The sequence below is a fragment of the Salvelinus fontinalis genome, chromosome 37 (genome assembly GCF_029448725.1).
Source record: "Salvelinus fontinalis isolate EN_2023a chromosome 37, ASM2944872v1, whole genome shotgun sequence".
Lineage (NCBI taxonomy): Eukaryota > Metazoa > Chordata > Actinopteri > Salmoniformes > Salmonidae > Salvelinus > Salvelinus fontinalis.
In genome coordinates this window covers 19,265,382-19,283,392 of record NC_074701.1, presented here as the reverse complement: position 1 = coordinate 19,283,392, position 18,011 = coordinate 19,265,382, and the positions used below count along the sequence as shown (strand labels likewise).

At 42.4% G+C, this 18,011-nt stretch overlaps 1 protein-coding gene across 7 annotated transcripts in view; it reads right to left on the bottom strand.

Moving 5' to 3' along the window:
* Window positions 1–13,555, bottom strand: part of kcnq5a (potassium voltage-gated channel, KQT-like subfamily, member 5a) — a 112,099-nt gene extending 98,544 nt beyond the window's left edge. For 2 of the 7 annotated variants that reach the window (XM_055902336.1, XM_055902337.1), the window contains exon 1: window positions 12,765–13,552. In XM_055902336.1, the coding sequence (XP_055758311.1) occupies window positions 12,765–13,099 (335 nt within the window). In that variant the 5' untranslated portion in view covers window positions 13,100–13,552. Of the gene's footprint in view, window positions 1–12,764 lie in introns of all 7 variants that reach the window. The other 5 variants (XM_055902341.1, XM_055902334.1, XM_055902338.1 and 2 more) reach the window with 5 other exon arrangements.
* Window positions 13,556–18,011: the final 4,456 nt, after the last annotated feature.

The window sequence follows — 18,011 nt, the reverse complement described above, 5'->3', positions numbered from 1 at the left end:
GGCAAATTTGCCACTGGCGCCCTGTGCTCTTCACAGATGAAAGCAGGTTCACACTGAGCACATGAGCACATGTGACAGACGTGACAGAGTCTGGAGACGCCGTGGAGAACGTTCTGCTGCCTGCAACATCCTCCAGCATGACCGGTTTGGCGATGGGTCAGTCATGATGTGGGGTGGTATTTCTTTGTGGGGCCGCACCTTTTGTCTATTCCATTTGCACAACAGCATGTGAAATTTATTGTCAATCAGTGTTGCTTCCTAAGTGGACAGTTTGATTTCACAGAAGTGTGATTGACTTGGAGTTACATTGTGTTGTTTAAGTGTTCCCTTTATTTTTTTGAGCAGTGTATATATATATATATATATATATATATATAAATATATAGAGAGAGCGAGAGAGAGAGAGAGAGAGAGCTAGCTAGAAAGGAATATGGAGAAACAAAGGGGGAGAGAGAGAAAAAGTGAATAATGAAAGATAGAGAGATATACAGTATGTGGAGAGAGGGCAAGAGAATGAAAGAGTGGAGAGAGAGAAGAGAGAGAGAAATTGAGAAACAAACAGAGTGGCCAGGGCAATGAATTTCTCATTTCCAGGATGAATCACGGATGCTAGCTGCCCATGGGCATAGTTCGGTTTTTTGGTATTTTATTAGAATCCCCATTAGCTGTTACAAAAGCAGCAGCTACTGTTCCTGGGGTACACACAAAACATGCCTGGACACTGTCAGCTATTTTATCGCAGTGAAAAAGCACAGTACTTCACCCTAAGCCCTTGCCTGTCTGTCCCATTGTGAAGAAAATGTATTTGTGTTTGGAGAAATGTGTGTAAGTGTGGGGGAGGTGAGAGAGCCTTGCTTGAATCAGGAAGGCTGTCAGGGAAATATCAGGATGACAAACTAACGCAACAGCAAGATGATGTGTGTGTGTGGGGGGGGGTTCTCTAAAGCACACACACAGCACACAAACTCCCTTCAATTACAATCTCTTGAATCAGTGGAACTCCCTTATGCTGACATACAATCAGAGCGTTAGGCTGAGTGATGGGCTGAGGGCAGGAGGGTATTCCTGCATGGTGAGATCTGACAGAGTGATTGCTCCAGTGTTGCTGGGCAAGGGAGTCCTGGGTAGCTCAACCCCAACCGCGATGCATTTTGTGTGGGCAGAGAGCACTCAGAGTGGTCTGTCTCTAACAATCAGCTTCACAGTCGACTGGGGGAACTGACATCTCTCCTGAGGGTTTAGGGTATGACTAATAGGCACACACACAGATCCACTAACACGTTCTCAGCACAGTGATTTCAAGAACCTTTGATTACACACACACATATTGCCACAGAAAAACATCCAGTCACACACTGAAACACACATGGGTGGATAGGGAGGCGTATAATGCGAACGTCAAAGGTTACGAAATCAAATCGCATCACGGACAACTTTAGCATTTGATCAAATTAGCAACTTTCAACTACTTACTCCTTTTTAGCATCTTTGTAACTACTTAGCATGTTAGCTAACCTTTCCCTAACCCTAACCTTAACCCTTTTAGCTAACCCTTCCCCTAACCCTAACCTTTTAACTTAACTTCTAAACTTAACCCTAACCTTAACCCTAACCCATTACAGATCCTTTTCCATTAAATGGTGTATCCCATATGACTGTGGGCTACACTAGTTCATTTAGCAGACAAAATTTGCTTAGAATTCCGTGGCATTATTTTATAGTATGAAGAATACAATTGAACAAAGCTGAATAAATTAGAAAGGATATTTTCTCCAAACGATTTGAGGGAGTTCGCACATGCGGCTATTCTGTGTTGAGCGGTTAACAAAGAAACAGGTACTCCTATATGCTTTATTTAGAGTTATTTATGTAACTTTAGTTGTGATACAAATGTTAGGCTACATGTTTTGATTTTTAATACATTCTAAGGCTGCATGATGTGACTAATGATGATTTGAAAAAAGTTCCATGAAAGGCATTTTTTTGCACAGGCTGTACACACTTCATTGGTCTCTTATTCACAATTTGACAAGCACTGTATAATGCCTCGAATTTCCCTGCTGCATCCCCTTTGTGTGGCCGTAATACACCTTAAAAGAATCCTTTAAAGAATATACCCCTTAAAAGAATACCCCTTAAAAGAATCCATGTATTTTGCGGCCAGTGGCCGTTGAGCCCTTGGGCTGAATATAATAATTATAATTCCCTTTCCCAGGCTGCAGGCCAAAGCACCTCTCACTCACACGGGTCTTTCTCACAGGCTACAAGTGAAGACAGACACATCGGGGCCGCAACTGCGCGCGTCCTTATCCTATTCTGAGGTGCATATTGAAGATATTGGAAGAACTGTCCACATTTACTTTTCGTCAGCCAACAACATAAATAGGCCTACTGAACAGCAAAAGCACTAGTCTATTTCAATCTACTATCCCCCGTAGTATAAAAGTAGAACTATTCTATTCTGTGCTAGAAATAAATAATACAAACAATCTGGGACAGTTGTGTGATGCAATAGATCCTAAATGAATACAACCACTAGCATCAACAAAACCTTTTTTATGCAATGAGCCTGACGCAACAGATGAGAACGTTTTGCTTAAAATGTTGATAAACTATTAGGCTATTTCTTCACATTATAGGGCAGCAATGCGCACACAGCAGTAGGCTATAAGCCTTGAATGTTCCATTATCAAGAAAACATAATTATCAAAAGTGACCACAAATGTGATTGTGCATGTAATGCTTTTATTATAAAGGTGCATTATAATGTTGAAAATGATCTTTCCCAAACTTGAAACTCACGCTCTACGTATGTATGCCAGTTAGGCTCTACACCCGTTGTAAACTCGATTCATGTGCTTTATTTTAAACTTTAGTTTTGATACAGACCTTACCAAAACATATATAGAGCTACGGGCTAGGCTGCATGAGGTGTGAGACTATGATATGAAAAAGTCAGAAAAAAATAATGCGCTGCTTGCCTTAAAGTGGGGATAATTCACAAGTGATAATATATTATTCACAAGGGATAGGCTAATATTGTTACACTGTTACACTATTCTTGATTTAATGATATGAGATGTGTCAAGGGAGAAGGGGTGCTTTCATAGGCGCATGGGTCTCTGTGCATGCATGCATTAGGGTTGGTGTATAAGGAGATAGTTTAGAGATTAAGAGATAACCATCTCTCTCTTCCTCACAGGCACCAGGCTCTCTCGTCCCTTCCTTCTCTCCCTCTACCTCTCTCTCTTTCTGGGCGCAGATGAAAGAAAAAGCTCAGCAGGGATGTGGTGACTGGGTTGTGTCACAGAGCCTAGTGAAGGATCAAACAGTGTCTCGTTCACCTAATGCCTCTCTGTCCATTCATAATCTCACTGGAATACACAGTGACACACTGTTCATGTGCCTGCCTGTCTCTCTCTCTCTCTCTCTCTCTCTCATCCTTTCTTCCTCTCTCATCCTTTCTTCCTCTCTCTCCCCCTCCCTCCCTCCCTCCCCCCATCTCTCCCTCCCTTCCTCTCTTCTCCCTCTCTCCCTCTCTCCCTCGCTCTCTCTCCCTCTCCCTCCCTCCCTCCCTCTCCCTCCCCCCATCTCTCTCTCCCTCCCCCTCTCTCTCTTTCACTATCACTCTCAATTCAATGTACAGTACCAGTAAAACGTTTGGACCCACCTACAATATAACAAGTAGCATCAAAGCCAATAAAGCAGATAATAGTAAAAGTAAAGAAAAACCCTGGAATGAGTAGGTGTGTCCAAACTTTTGACTGGTACTGTAATTCAAAGGGCTTTTGGGAAACATATGTTTACATTGCCAAAGCAATAGAAAATAAACAAAAGTGAAATAAACAATCAAAATGAACAGTAAACATTACGCTCACAAAAGTTTCAAAAGAATAGAGACATGTAAAATGTCATAAAATAAGGTTAGTTCTAAAGTAATGTTAATGCAGCTAATTTTAGAGTACCAACAAGATGAGTGGATGTGTTACCTGTCAATGCATTGCAGAGTCTAATGAATCAATTGTGCTGACGCACTTAGCTAAGCATCTGAGTAACACAATTCAGTTATCATTTCTGCTTAAGCGTCCCGCTTACACATAAACAAACATTTACTTAGTACAAACTGGCTCTTCATCACAATCACACACACACACAAACACACACAATAAGTCTGTGGAAACTTACTTTGGTTCCTAGGCTAGCACATGATGCAAATTGGTGGTTCTGTCCCGGGTCAGAAAATCTGATTACCCAAACACACAGCAGTACATTTTTGGATCGTAATGCCATTATTGATGCAATAATGGAGCACTATTTGGCAAGGGTAGGGCCTGGTATTTATCAGATTCATGCTAGAGTTGTTGGATCAGAACCGCAGATATCAACGACTCTGCGGTTCAGGGAAATCCACACAGGCTAAGTGAGGGGAGAGTGGGGTTGGGGGGGACTAAGGCTGATAGAAGTTGATAGAAGAACTTGCTAATAGAATCGGATCTAAGGTCAGTTTTATGATGCAGAAGGTACAGTTGAAGTCAGAAGTTTACATACACCTTAGCCAAATACATTTAAACTCAGTTTTTAAACATTCCTGACATTTAATCCAAGTAAAAATTCCCTGTCTTAGGTTAGTTAGGATCACCACTATATTTTAAGAATGTGAAATGTCAGAATAAAAGCAGAGAGAATGATTTACTTCAGCTTTTATTTTTTTTCATCACATTCCCAGTGAGTCAGAAGTTTACATACACTCAATGTCACGATCGTGTGGCGGATTGACGGACCAAAACGCAGCAGTTGGAAAATAAGCCATCTTCTTTTATTTTAAAAGATGACGAAAAATAAACACGAAACACTTAATACAAACTATACAAAACAACAAACGACCGTGAAGCTAAATAACGTTGTGCACATACACACACAGGCTACAAACGTTCTACATAGACAATTACTCACAACCAATGAGAGCCTATGGCTACCCTAAATAAGGCTCCCAATCAGAGACAACCGAAATCAGCTGTCTCTAATTGGGAACTCATTCAGGTAACCATAGACTCTCCTAGACAACTAAACATACATAGACAACGCTAGACATCTACACTCAACACAAACCCATATACTACACCCCATAACCCCTTTACCATATAAACACCCAAAACTAACAAAACATAAACATTCCCCATGTCACACCCTGACCTAACTAAAATAATAAAGAAAACAAAGAATACTAAGGCCAGGGCGTGACACTCAATTAGTATTTGACAGCCTTGCCTTTACATTGTTTAACTACGGGTGATGGCCACTCTAATATACCTATACCTTGACTTTGTTGTCCTTAAGCCATTTTGCCACAACTTTGGAAGTATGCTTGGGGTCATTGTCCATTTGGAAGACCCATTTGCGACCAAGCTTTAACTTCCTGACTGATGTCTTGAGATGTTGCTTCAATATATCCACATAATTTTCCTTACTCATAATGCCACCTATTTTGTGAAGTCCACCAGTCCCTCCTGCTGCAAAGCACCCCCACAACATGATGCTGCCACCTCCGTGCTTCACGGTTGGGATGGTGTTCTTCGGCTTGCAAGCTTCCCCCTTTTTCCTCCAAACATAATGATGGTCATTATGGCCAAACAGTTATATTTTTGTTTCATCATAGCAGAAGACATTTCTCCAAAAAGTACGATCTTTGTCCCCATGTGCAGTTGCAAACCGTAGTCTGGCTTTTTTTATTGCGGTTTTGGAGCAGTGGCTTCTTCCTCGCTCAGCGGCCTTTCAGGTTATGTTGATATAGGACTCGTTTTACTGTGGATATAGATACTTTTGTACCTGTTTCCTCCAGCATCTTCACATGGTCCTTCACTGTTGTTCTGGAATTGATTTGCACTTTTCGAACCAAAGTACGTTCATCTGTAGGAGACAGAACCCGTCTCCTTCCTGAGCGGTATGATGGCTGCGTGGTCCCATGGTGTTTATACTAGCATACTATTGTTTGTACAGATGAACGTGGTACCTTCAGGCATTTGGAAATTGCTCCTAAGGATGAACCAGACTTGTGGAAGCCTACCATTTTATTTCTGAGGTCTTGGCTGATTTCTTTTGATTTTCCCATGATGTCAAGCAAAGAGACACTGAGTTTGAAGGTAGCCTTGAAATACGTCCACAGGTACACCTCCAATTGACTCAAATGATGTCAATTAGCCTATCAGAAGCTTCTAAAGCCATGACATAATTTTCTGGAATTTTCCAAGCTGTTTAAAGGCACTGTCAACTTGGTGTATGTAAACTTTGACCCACTGGAATTGTGATACAGTGAATTTTAAGTGAAATAATCTGTCTGTAAACAATTGTTGGAAAAATTAATTAAATTAATTAAAATTGTCATGCACACAGTAGATGTCCTACCCGACTTGCCAAAACTATAGTTTGTTAACAAGACATATGTGGAGGAGTTGAAAAACGAGTTTTAATGACTCCAACCTAAGTGTCTGTAAACTTCTGACTTCAACTGTATATCTATGGGTAACTTGTATCCAGAGGAAGTTAAGCACTCACAAGCTCATCACATATCTACAGTACCAGACCCAGCCAGCCTCCTACCTGTTCTCCCATCGCTCTCTCTCTTTCTCTGTAAGACATACCTACAAGGATCACACACCAGTAATCCTGAGCTAAGTTCAATGGAGACATTCAAAGGGAGAGAAGTGGTCAGCCCACACACACACACACACACACACACACACACACACACACACACACACACACACACACACACACACACACACACACACACACACACACACACACACACACACACACACACACACACACACACACACACACACACACACACACTCCCCAGTTTCACATATATATCAATACACCCAGGCATAGGCAGCTTCCCATACACACACCTACACAGAGAGTAAAATTACCTCCCACACATACACAAACAGCAAGGATTTATAAAATAACACACAAGCACACAAAAAAACATCTGTGCCTGAGCTCAGGCTGGATATCACTGCAGCACTTTGATCGATGTAAAAATAGCAGCGGAGACATTTCTTTTACATATGCATTTAGATATATTTATTTAGACTATTATGGGAAATGTGCTTTCGGGGGTTAAATCCTTCCGAGAGATGTTCCTGTGTGTGTGTGTGTGTGTGTGTGTGTGTGTGTGTGTGTGTGTGTTAGTGGTCTCTAACCTACAGCTCAGCACTAACTGAATGAGCCACTCGGGGGCAAAATAAAAACATCCGCTGGAGTAAGCACACCACTGTGACTTATTGAAATGACCAATGAAAAATCCATTCGCTTTGAAGGGAGCCATCGGACTGAACCTCAATGGAATTAAAGCACACGCATTTATATAACTTGATCTCGAAGTGGCAATAAAAATGAACACAGACTCTATTCTTCTTTACTGTGGTCTCTCATCAACTACAAAGCAAATGATCTGAGGACAAAGTGTTTTATTTGCGATATTTGAAGCCATTACAATTGGGTACTCATATTACTTAAAATAGTACTTTATTATTCATTGTGAAACCAGACACTTGTCTACTGTCTATTTTCCCCAACCTCAAGGACAACACACTATCATGAGAGGAACGAAGCAGCACAGGGTCCCTAGAGTTAAATTAGTGTTAAGTGCCTTCTATTAGGGGAAAACAGCAGTAGAAGACACTTGATATTCTGTGTCAGCAAACCCTACAGTTTCTAGTTCATATCCCACAATATCTGGGATTCGAACCTAAAACCCCCTGAGACCAGGGTCCGACTCAAACCTCAACCATTATCTTAGCTGGTTTTAGTGTGTACTAGCTGTTACCAGTGCTGCAATTCAGACACTAGCCCAGTGCGTTTTTAGCTCTTTACACTTTTGAAATGACTTGATTGACTTGAGTCTCCATTGTTAAAGCCAAAAGCTATAATAACCTCAACCTCACACAGTCAATAAGAAAGAGGCATAGAACTCATTTAGACGGGGAGTTTATTGCGCTAGCAACAAGACTGCGGATTTACAATAAAAAAACATTAAGTGAGTGCTTTGGGCATTTTCCTGCTGTAGAATAGATTCACTATGTGCATGTCATGACCATGATTGATTATTTACATTGGCTAGAGATAGCCCAAGTGTCACGTGTGCCTAGGATTCTATTTTTGTTTTGCTTTATTTTTAATTTATTAACCTAAAAGTGCTTTAAATACAGTATTTGCCTATTCATATTGTGTGCTGTGTTTTGGATGACTTCTTATTTACTTATTTGAGTGACTTCCTTTACTGTGAATCGGTTAACCCCTTTGAAACGTTTGTCTCATTGTGTGAATGATGGAAAGAGTGTGTAAATTAGGAACCTGAGCCTATTTGATTCTGTGATCAGACATATAGGCTCCCGAGTGGCGCAGCGGTCTAAGGCACTGCATCTCAGTGCTTGAGATGTCACTACAGGCACCCTGGTTCAAATCCAGGCTGTATTACAGCCGGCTGTGATTGGTTAGGGTTAGCGTGGCGCACAATTGGCCCAGCATTGTCTGGGTTTGGCCTGTATAGGCCGTCATTGTAAATAATAATTTCTTCTTAACTGACTTCCCTAGTTAAATAAAGGTTACAAAAATATGCAGTTTGTAGGTGAAAACTATTTCTAAGATGCATACTTTTCGTTTTTCAGAACTCACTTCACTCGCGCAAAAGAGGGAGGCTTGTGGTGCTAGCACATGTGTACATCAAATACACCGTTGGAACTCCATTTAAGATGTTTACATGTCCTAATAATTCTAAAGATTGCTCAGAAAACCAGGTGTTTTAATCGGTATATGCTTACAGTACTTCGATTATGATCTTACTCAGATTAAGATTAACAAAGTACGGTGTTTACATGACTAATGCCATACTCAGCCTACTGCCATAATCAGTTGAATGTCGAATTATTATTGTGCATGTAAAAGTACTCAATGTTTTGCAGATTCAAGCCAGAAGAGGACAGGTGCCACAGGTCAGCCACACCACTACTGCCGCTATGTCTAGGGAGAGGGGAACGGGATGAGTGTGACCATGCTCGGGAACAACGTGTGAGTGCTTACCAATGGTTTCCAGTATGATGACGTTTCTAATTAAGCTTTCTCCCCGCTCTCCAGACGTGTCCTGTCTAGATGACACTGCCGAGGCGAGGCCATAATCACATGGTCGGTAACCCAGGAATGCTAACGCCAAGATTACGAATTTGCCATTACAACAATGAACTTTAGTGTGCGTGTGGTGTGAGTGTGTCAGTGCCTGTCTTTGTCTTTGTGTTATTGTAACCCCCTTTTAAAAATAAACAAAGAGAAAATAATATTAAAGAATCATAAACTGACTGTCTACCTCCTGCCTGTGTCTGTGGTATCGGGATCCTAAAGAACCTTCGTTTTTGACGCAAGCATGACACAACAATTTCCGTAAAAACAAACAAATGGATAGCTATGTGTTTGTATGTGTTCAGTAAGTACTTGCACTTATTATATGTGTGGTCCATCTCTTGTGGTGCATTGTGGATCTGCGTTGTGGTCAGGGTAGCTACAGATTGTACACCAGATAATGTGATATAACGAAAGATTGCTGGTGTCCATTACTGGGCGTTACAGGGAAGCCACATACAAACCGGAGCCATAGATTTTTTGAACTAACTTGTTCTTGGCAATACTTTATTTGTTCTCGATTCAGTAAAAAAAGTATCTTACAAATGTATGTTTCCAGTTGCAGGAGGTTCTACAAAAAAACAGCACTCAAAGATATTAAATCCAGGTGTTGTATCGAGTGAGATATGCCTCTTGCATATGTATAGATCTTTGTTTTGGTCGCACTGTGTGACGCGCTGTCATCTACTTCTACACGGGGCCGTGGACTCGTTTTCTGAGAAATGCTAGATGTTCCCTGCAAAGATGGCGAGGGACCTCCTTGTGCAATACAAAACATGTAACGTCCAGTAATGGACACCAAAAATCTTTGGTTATATCACATTATCTGGCGTACAATCTGTAGCTATGGTTAGGGAAGATGTAAGGACTTAACCCCGGTGACCCTGCTGTCCCGCATGAACAAATAAAGCTTCATCATCCTGCTTCACAGCCCATCTGTGTCCGTCATCTTACCCAACATGACAGCTCAATTTCCTACTTCACACTCCACACCATGGCCATGAAGCAACTGTAGTCTTAGGAGACTGTTAGTAGACTGTTAAAACTTCTACTAATACAAAATTCAGCACAAATGTGTGTTTGTTTTTTTAACTAGGCAAGTCAGTTAAGAATAAATACTTATTTACAATGACAGCCTAGGAACAGTGGATTAACTGCCTTGTTCAGGGGCAGAATAACAGATTTTTACATTGTCAACTCGGGGATTCGATCTTGTAACCGAAACGCTCTAACCACTAGGCTACCTGCCGCCCCCTGTGCGGCGTGCGTGCGTGCGTGCGTGCGTGCGTGCGTGCGTCCCATCACATCCCATGATGAGAAATTTGATCTCTAACTTTGACTGAAGGAGTCAGATAACAGAAAGTAGAACACTCTATACAATAGGTCACCTGACACAAGACTGAATCCAAACATTACACTGTTGATTTTATGTGCATTTTACATTTGCTGTACTTTTTGCCATATTTGTTTATAACAAAATCAGAAAATACTCTGGATACATTCAGTAACATCATTGGACTATTCCTGGAAAATGTGGGGTAAGTGCAGCATGAGACAAACTAACTGGTGTCTCGAAGTGGACACACACCTCTCCAAAGTGTGCACAGTTTCAATGTACTTTTATGGCAGAAAGAAGAGTCTTCAACTATAAGGTACTTTAGTTCTCCTAGCTGTGCTGTTGAGGAACTAGAGCAGGCACACTTGTAGTTGTTAAGTTTGCAACACAACCCTGCATCCCCGCCATCACACAATTACTGTTGTTTATGCAATCCAAAAAAGGTCCATTATATATCGCAATGTGGATCAGGTGGGCATAATTTGAAAGCTTGTTCTATTGCCAACATGACTAGCCAAGTTATAAAGTACGATTTTACAGTGTTTGTCTTTTTGGTGAACATAGAGAGGAGTCGTGAGTGCATTCAGGTGTGTGTGAAGAGACACATTTTCTTCACAATAAACAAACATAGAGTCATTCTGTTCAGAACAACCCAGGGTATGACGACTTGTCGTCTTGTAAATGTACATCAAACATAGTGATCATAGACGTTGACACTGTATATGGACTCACGGGTGTTTGGCTTGCTTGTATGACATCAAAGTGGTATTTATCATAACCCTCATCTTTCAAAACACATCAAGTCATCTTAATTTGCAACATTTCCCTCACTCAGGCAACAAAACATGTGCAAAAGTTGCCCAATTACCGGGAGGGATGGGGGCAACTTCTTGTCTCGCAAGCTGCTCAAGTTTAGAACGGCTGTCAGTCAAAACCCATACAGCGCTGTGAAGCACAGAGCCAGAGCTTGGATGTCATGTATAACATGTTACTGTACAGCCACTGCGTTCCAACGTAGGCACTTATTAGTGCCCAAATCTGCCATTTTCAACCCACAAAGGGGTTATATATAGAACTTTTAGGGGTGCGATATATGAAGCAAGCAATAGATACCTTTTTGGTTCTATCCAGAGATGTATTTTCTACAACAGCAGCATCCAGTTGTTACAATGAAACAATTCAGAAAAGGCACTTGGACACACACACACACACACACACACACACACACACACACACACACACACACACACACACACACACACACACACACACACACACACACACACACACACCGATATTATTTATATGGTGCATATTGTTCAATATGGAAGTTTTTTGTAAAGGTTCTATAAAGAACCATGCTTATAAGGTTCTAAGTGGAACATTAATTGTGCTATAAAGAGCCTTTTCCTACGGTTCTATACAGAACCATTAAAAAAAGGTTCTATATAGCCCCCAAAAAGTGTTCCGCAATGGTTACAACCCTTTTTGGGGCTATATAAAAACCCTTTTTTATGGTTCGTTATATAATCCTTATGGAGAGTGGTTCAATAAAGAACCTTTCTAACTCTTAAATGTTATTTGTAGAACTATACAGGCAGTTTTATTCGAGTTTAATAGCCATATTATATTGTTAAAATTCTAAAGGTTTTTATTAACGTGTTTATTAACAAGTTGAAGTTGAATCAGGTGTGTTAACTCTGGAATGACAGGGGGTCCCTGAGGAGAGCATTGGGAACTACTGACTCAGTCAAACGTTCTCAATTGGCACAAGGCCATATGTGAATCTGTCACAAGACACCATCACTGTCCATAGTCATATATAACATGTAATATAGCATAATACAACAGATTAGATCAACTGGGATGACACTCTCACACATGCTTGCTCAAAAAGAGCTGTGAACAAACCATGCCCCAAAATATTACATATGAGCTGCTGCCCCTAAATTTTAATTACCACTTAAAGTTGGGGGAAAAAACTTTATTGAGCGGCAAAGAACCAGTGAAGAGCTCAACGTGTCAGTATGGTTCCACATAGAACCATCACCCTTCCCTTGAAGAAGCCACTTGTATGTGTACACTTACTTCACTTGCACAAAACCTCTAATCATTGTCTTTCCCCCTCTGTAGCTCTGTGCGCTAGAATAATTCCCAGTAACAGGTGACTGATGAAGTAGCCTACCATTAAATGACTGTTTAAATCTGTTTACTCGTTGGCCTACACGATAACAGCTCGTATACTCACACGAAGGCGTGGTAGATGAACGCCCATGCCCTGGGTCTCTCCAGTACATTATAGAGGTAATTCTGGAGACGACGGTAGTGCGCGTTTCTGCGCCCGCTCTGCGCGCTGTAGATGAGCGGCTTCCCGAGCAAACTCAACCGGGCGCCCTTTCGCCTCTCCGCGCCCCCTGCACCTGCCGCGCCTGGTGAAAGCATCCCGTCTCCGACTCGAACAGCGTTGTTCATCCTCCGTCCAGACTCCACATCTTTCAACCTATAGTTCTGAGCCCGACGCCCTGGAGAGGTTTTCAACCAGAGCCCAGAACTAGCTTCATCGCCACTGTGGTTGCGGGGCATGGCATCACCAACACCGGCTGGGGATGTGCAGTAACCACGGGGACGTGCACATAGAGTATAAAAGAGTTTGCACAAAGAGGTCTCTTGGAAAAGCAAACTAAGGTGTAGGAAAGAAAACCATACTGCTATATTGATGAATTACTGTAAACAACTATAATTAACACTAGGCTGTTTTATGCTGTCATCTACTGGGGTTCGGTGCGGTAAGTAGAATTCTGGGGTTTGGAGACTTCTGTGCTCACGGCGCTTTGGGCATCTGCGTGAGGCGCGGGAGGAGCGGGGTTATGAAGGAGTGTCAACGTCTCCTGGACAGATATTTGGCGAGGGGAGGGAATCACCCGACACTCACTCACTCATCCTTCCTCCCACCCTCCCTCTCTTTCTCTCCCCTCTTTCTCTCTTTCTCTGACTTCGTAATATCCACGCGGTTAAGGCGTTGCACAGACAGACAACCAGCTCGATGTTTCTGAACCCGGTTCAAGCTTGCCTTCCAAAGTGGCGCTTAGTTTGGCTCTTCAGTGCGCGCGTCTTCAATCATGGCACAGCAGTTGTGTAGAATATTGAATCACTCGGAAACCAAGTATGTGGAATTAGAGAACAGCAACAAGCCCATGGCTACCGGGGAATTGACGTGTGGCTTCAGCAGAGCAGGGGACAGGCACGTGTGGTGCTGAGGAAAACCTATTCAGGAGTTAATAATTTGTATTCTGAAATGCTGCCTCAATATAATACATTTTTCAAACACCTGAAACAGCTTTTTCCTGCAATCTAGACCCATTATAATTATGCTTTTTTCCCTGCATATCTAGACCCATTATAATGATGCTTTTTTCCTGCATATCTAAGCACACATCTTGAGTTGTCTGTATCCTCCTGACTGGTGGCTCTTTTTTTAAGAAACAAAATATGCTTCTCTGCATCTATGCAAACATCTGGGTAAAAGTTTGAAATGAATGTGAGTCTCATTAAGTAGGACCACGTTTAGTTACCACTTGCTTTTCTAAAGTCTGGTACCTTGCCATCAGGCATGCCAGTTAAGATAGTAATAGTAATATTAGGTCTACAGAGAAAAAACTGAGGACAAATCTGAGGGGACACTTTCCCCTGTGCCCGCGGTGGCATGATGCCTCTGCCAGTAATCTTATCCAAAATATCAACGGGCACCTGTGGATTGGGCTTCAATTAAGTAAGGGATAATCAACAAGGGGCTGTGCATTCTATGGAAAATAATGAACAAGGTGGAAGGTGTGTTCCACCACTTGCTAGCAGACACACATTCCCATAATTATATGAAATGTTACATCAAGTTTAAAAGTACAACGAAAATAAGAACAAAACATTTTTTGGTGAGTTTTTGGTCAATATGACATGTCAAAACGATAACATGGAAATGTTTGTTGTTAATTTATTGTATTATCATCCAATAATAGTTTTAAATCATAACAATATTATTAATTAAACTCAAATAATACTTTCATCATAAGCAAAAGCCTAAAAGTGTTACTTTTTGCTCCCTGCTCTCCCTCCCCTACGCTTCCATTTTAATGATGGTGAACACAAATAAGATTAGTTCATTCAAAACGAAACAAAGTTTGTATTACATCACAAATAACTTGTGCAAAAGAAGAGGATATACACCTTGGGTAGGTCCAGTTCAACACTGTCCTCCCTCCTACTCAATGTATCCCAGACTGTCAGACTCTCTTGTAGCCTGAATATGGACAATGAGATTCATCCGTACCCAAAGTTTTTTGGTTGGATTTCCTTCTTCGTTTGTTTTCGTTTCAAATATGACTATCTGTCCTCATTTCTCGTTTATGTACATTTATTTGATATTTTTGCATTTATGGCTGCAGGTCACACGCTCCTCAAAACTCAATTCAAAGGCAACAGAGCTTCTCTGCCCACGTGATCTCAAGTGAAACACCTTATATTGTAGACTATTAGGCCTACGCAGCGGAATGAATTATATCCACACATTCAAATACAGTGGCATCCTTATGAGAGGATATAAAACACCAGATTAATAAATACAGTGGATTTGAGAGGAGACTTGGCTAGAGGAGCACAGCAAGTGACTGTTTGTGTGTGTGTGTGTGTGTGTGTGTGTGTGTGTGTGTGTGTGTGTGTGTGTGTGTGTGTGTGTGTGTGTGTGTGTGTGTGTGTGTGTGTGTGTGTGTGTGTGTGTGTGTGTGTGTGTGTGTGTGTGTGTGTGTGTGTGTGTGTGTGTGTGTGTGAGCATACATGCATTTACTGTTTATGTCAGATGGGGGAGCTTTATGGACAGGGTGTCTACGAAGATAATGTCTTTCAGGAGTTAGTAAATTACTAGTAGGCTATTACCGAGCCATATCCCCTGCTTCTCTCAGCAGGGCACAGCATAAGAACCATACTCTCTACATCACTGTTGCGACTGTACCTCTCATTCGGGAGAAGTCCTAGCGGGACCACGAACTGTCCTTTTAGTATTCTGAATCTGCTATCTGTGTCATAACTAAAGTACCCCATCTAGTGGTGACAAGTTGACATCACAAGAAGTCTGGGTTGTCTATTGTCTTGCATGCTTATTATAACATGAAACTAAGTCCCCATTTCACTTTTGCTCTACTGTTACAATAGTCAATATAATCATGGATGCATTCAAAGGGTAAGAGTGATAAAGAAGTCTTTAGAAAGGCTTAATTAAATGGGTAAATCCACTCATGAAGCAGCAATGGAGGTCATTAAACTTGCATGTTAGCCTGCAGGTCTCCCTTCAAAGCAGCTAATCTAAGCATGCACACATACATAAACTCCTCTTGATTGTCAGTCATATGGCCTTGTGGGATCTATCAGCAACTCATCTCCTTTTATTCTGTTTCATAAAACCAATGGTTCTACAAAATGAATTAGATGATGCACCCGTTTTGAAAAACTGCTAGTAGAAATCATTCAACCATTGGGCATAGCACCGTATATGGGGAGTCTAACAGAGCGAGAGAGTGAAAAGGGAATAGAGCGAAAGAGAGAGAGAGAGCAAATATACTACAGACAGTGGGAGAGAGATAGATAGGGAGATAGAGCGAGACCGAGACCAGTGAGAGACCAGTTTGGTTCATGGAATGTTTAGGCCTCTCTTCATCCTGTGCCATGTTTTTTCGGAGCTGCCGGAGCATGGCACAGCCATGAAGCAGAGCATGAGGCCAGACAAGCGCCCCCATAATGTGTGCCATTAAAATACTGAGGAGATTACATGGCTATTGGGATCAAGGCAGGGCCCCATGAGTAATGAGTCTTAAAACATTAGCAGTGGACGCTAGCTGGAGATGAGCTCCAGACTTGATATGCTCCTTAGCATATTTGCCAGATCCAGGTTATAAATCAGATTATTTTTTATAGTAAAGAGATTTATTTTACACCACAGTGGTCATGATTTTGATTCATAGCGGAATGTTGCGCCAGGCAAGGAGATTGAGCACCTTTTCACCTCCAGCTGAACTAAACTCAGTTCAAGTGAGCAACCAAACAGGGTTAGAGTTAGGGTGTCACGTCTACTCCCGCTTCTCCCCTCAGGCTCCTGCTTCTCCGGCTTTCGGTTGCCAGTTTACTAACCACCGGTCCTGGTAACCATCATTATGCGCACCTGTTAGCAATCATTACGCACACCTGCGCTTCATCATGAGGTACACCTGGACTCCATTACCTCACTCATTACCTCCCCTTTATCTGGCACTCTCTTAGGTTCTTTCCTCAGGCAGTATTGTTTCTGTTTTAATTGTCAAGACGCTACACCGATGTTTTATCAGTCCATGGTCTTTGTTATATTAAACTTCCCACCTGCTTCTCGACTCCCAGTGTCTACGTTACAGAATACTACCTCACAAAATGGAAGCAGCAGGAAATCAGAACATCTCCCAGACGGTCAACGAACAGAGATACCTACTTTGTCAACACCATGACCAGCTGGCACAACTGGGGACGGCTATGGAAGAGGTTCAACGTCTCTGCTATGAAAGAGGCTCAACGTGCCTTCAACTAGCACAGGATACTCTACCACCAGTCGAGCCTGCCCATTCAACAACCCCGTCCAGGTCAGCGATGCCCATTTGTCCTAGATAAATAAGATGGCACCCCATCTAAATGCTGTGGCTTCCTACTACAGTGCTGCCTCTACTTTGCGCACCAGATGGGAGCGCAAACCAGAGGTCCAAGGTTGCCACGACCTGCTGACTGGGTGGGCATTGGAATGGGCAACTGCCGTCTGTTCCGTATGTGTCCAAACCAAATCTCCCCACAATGCTCCAGCAGGGATATCTTTCCCCTTCACATGCCTCAGCGTCCCTGGTCTCATGTACACATTGACTTTGTCACTGATTTCCCCTCTGACAGTTTCCCCACCACCATTTTGGTGGTTGTGGATATATTTTCCAAATCCTGTCATTTCAATCCTCTCTCTGGGCTCCCTACTGCTCTCCAGGTCACTGAGGTACTGTTCCAGCAGGTCTTCCGGCATTTTGGCCTTCCGGAGGACATCGCCTACGACCATGACCCCCAATTCACATCACGGATCTGGAGCGCCTTTATGGAGAAGCTCGGGGTCACGGTCAGCCTCACGTCCGGGTATAGGTCTCAATCTAACAGGCAGGTGACGAGGATAAACCAGGAGCTGGGGAGTCACTGGCAGGGAGAGTGGGCCCGACTCCTTCCATGGGCGGAGTACGCCCAGAATTCATTACGTCACTCGTATACTGGGCTGACTCCCAGTGTTCTTAGTTTTCAGCTGGCCCTGGCTACGTGGACCCTGGGCCAGACTGAAGGTCCTGCAGTGGATGAGTGGTTCCGGGGCGCAGAAATGTGGCGTGACACTCCAGCTCGTCGTCCACCGTCAGAAAGAGTAGGCAGACCGCCATTGCAGTGAGACACCATGTTCCAT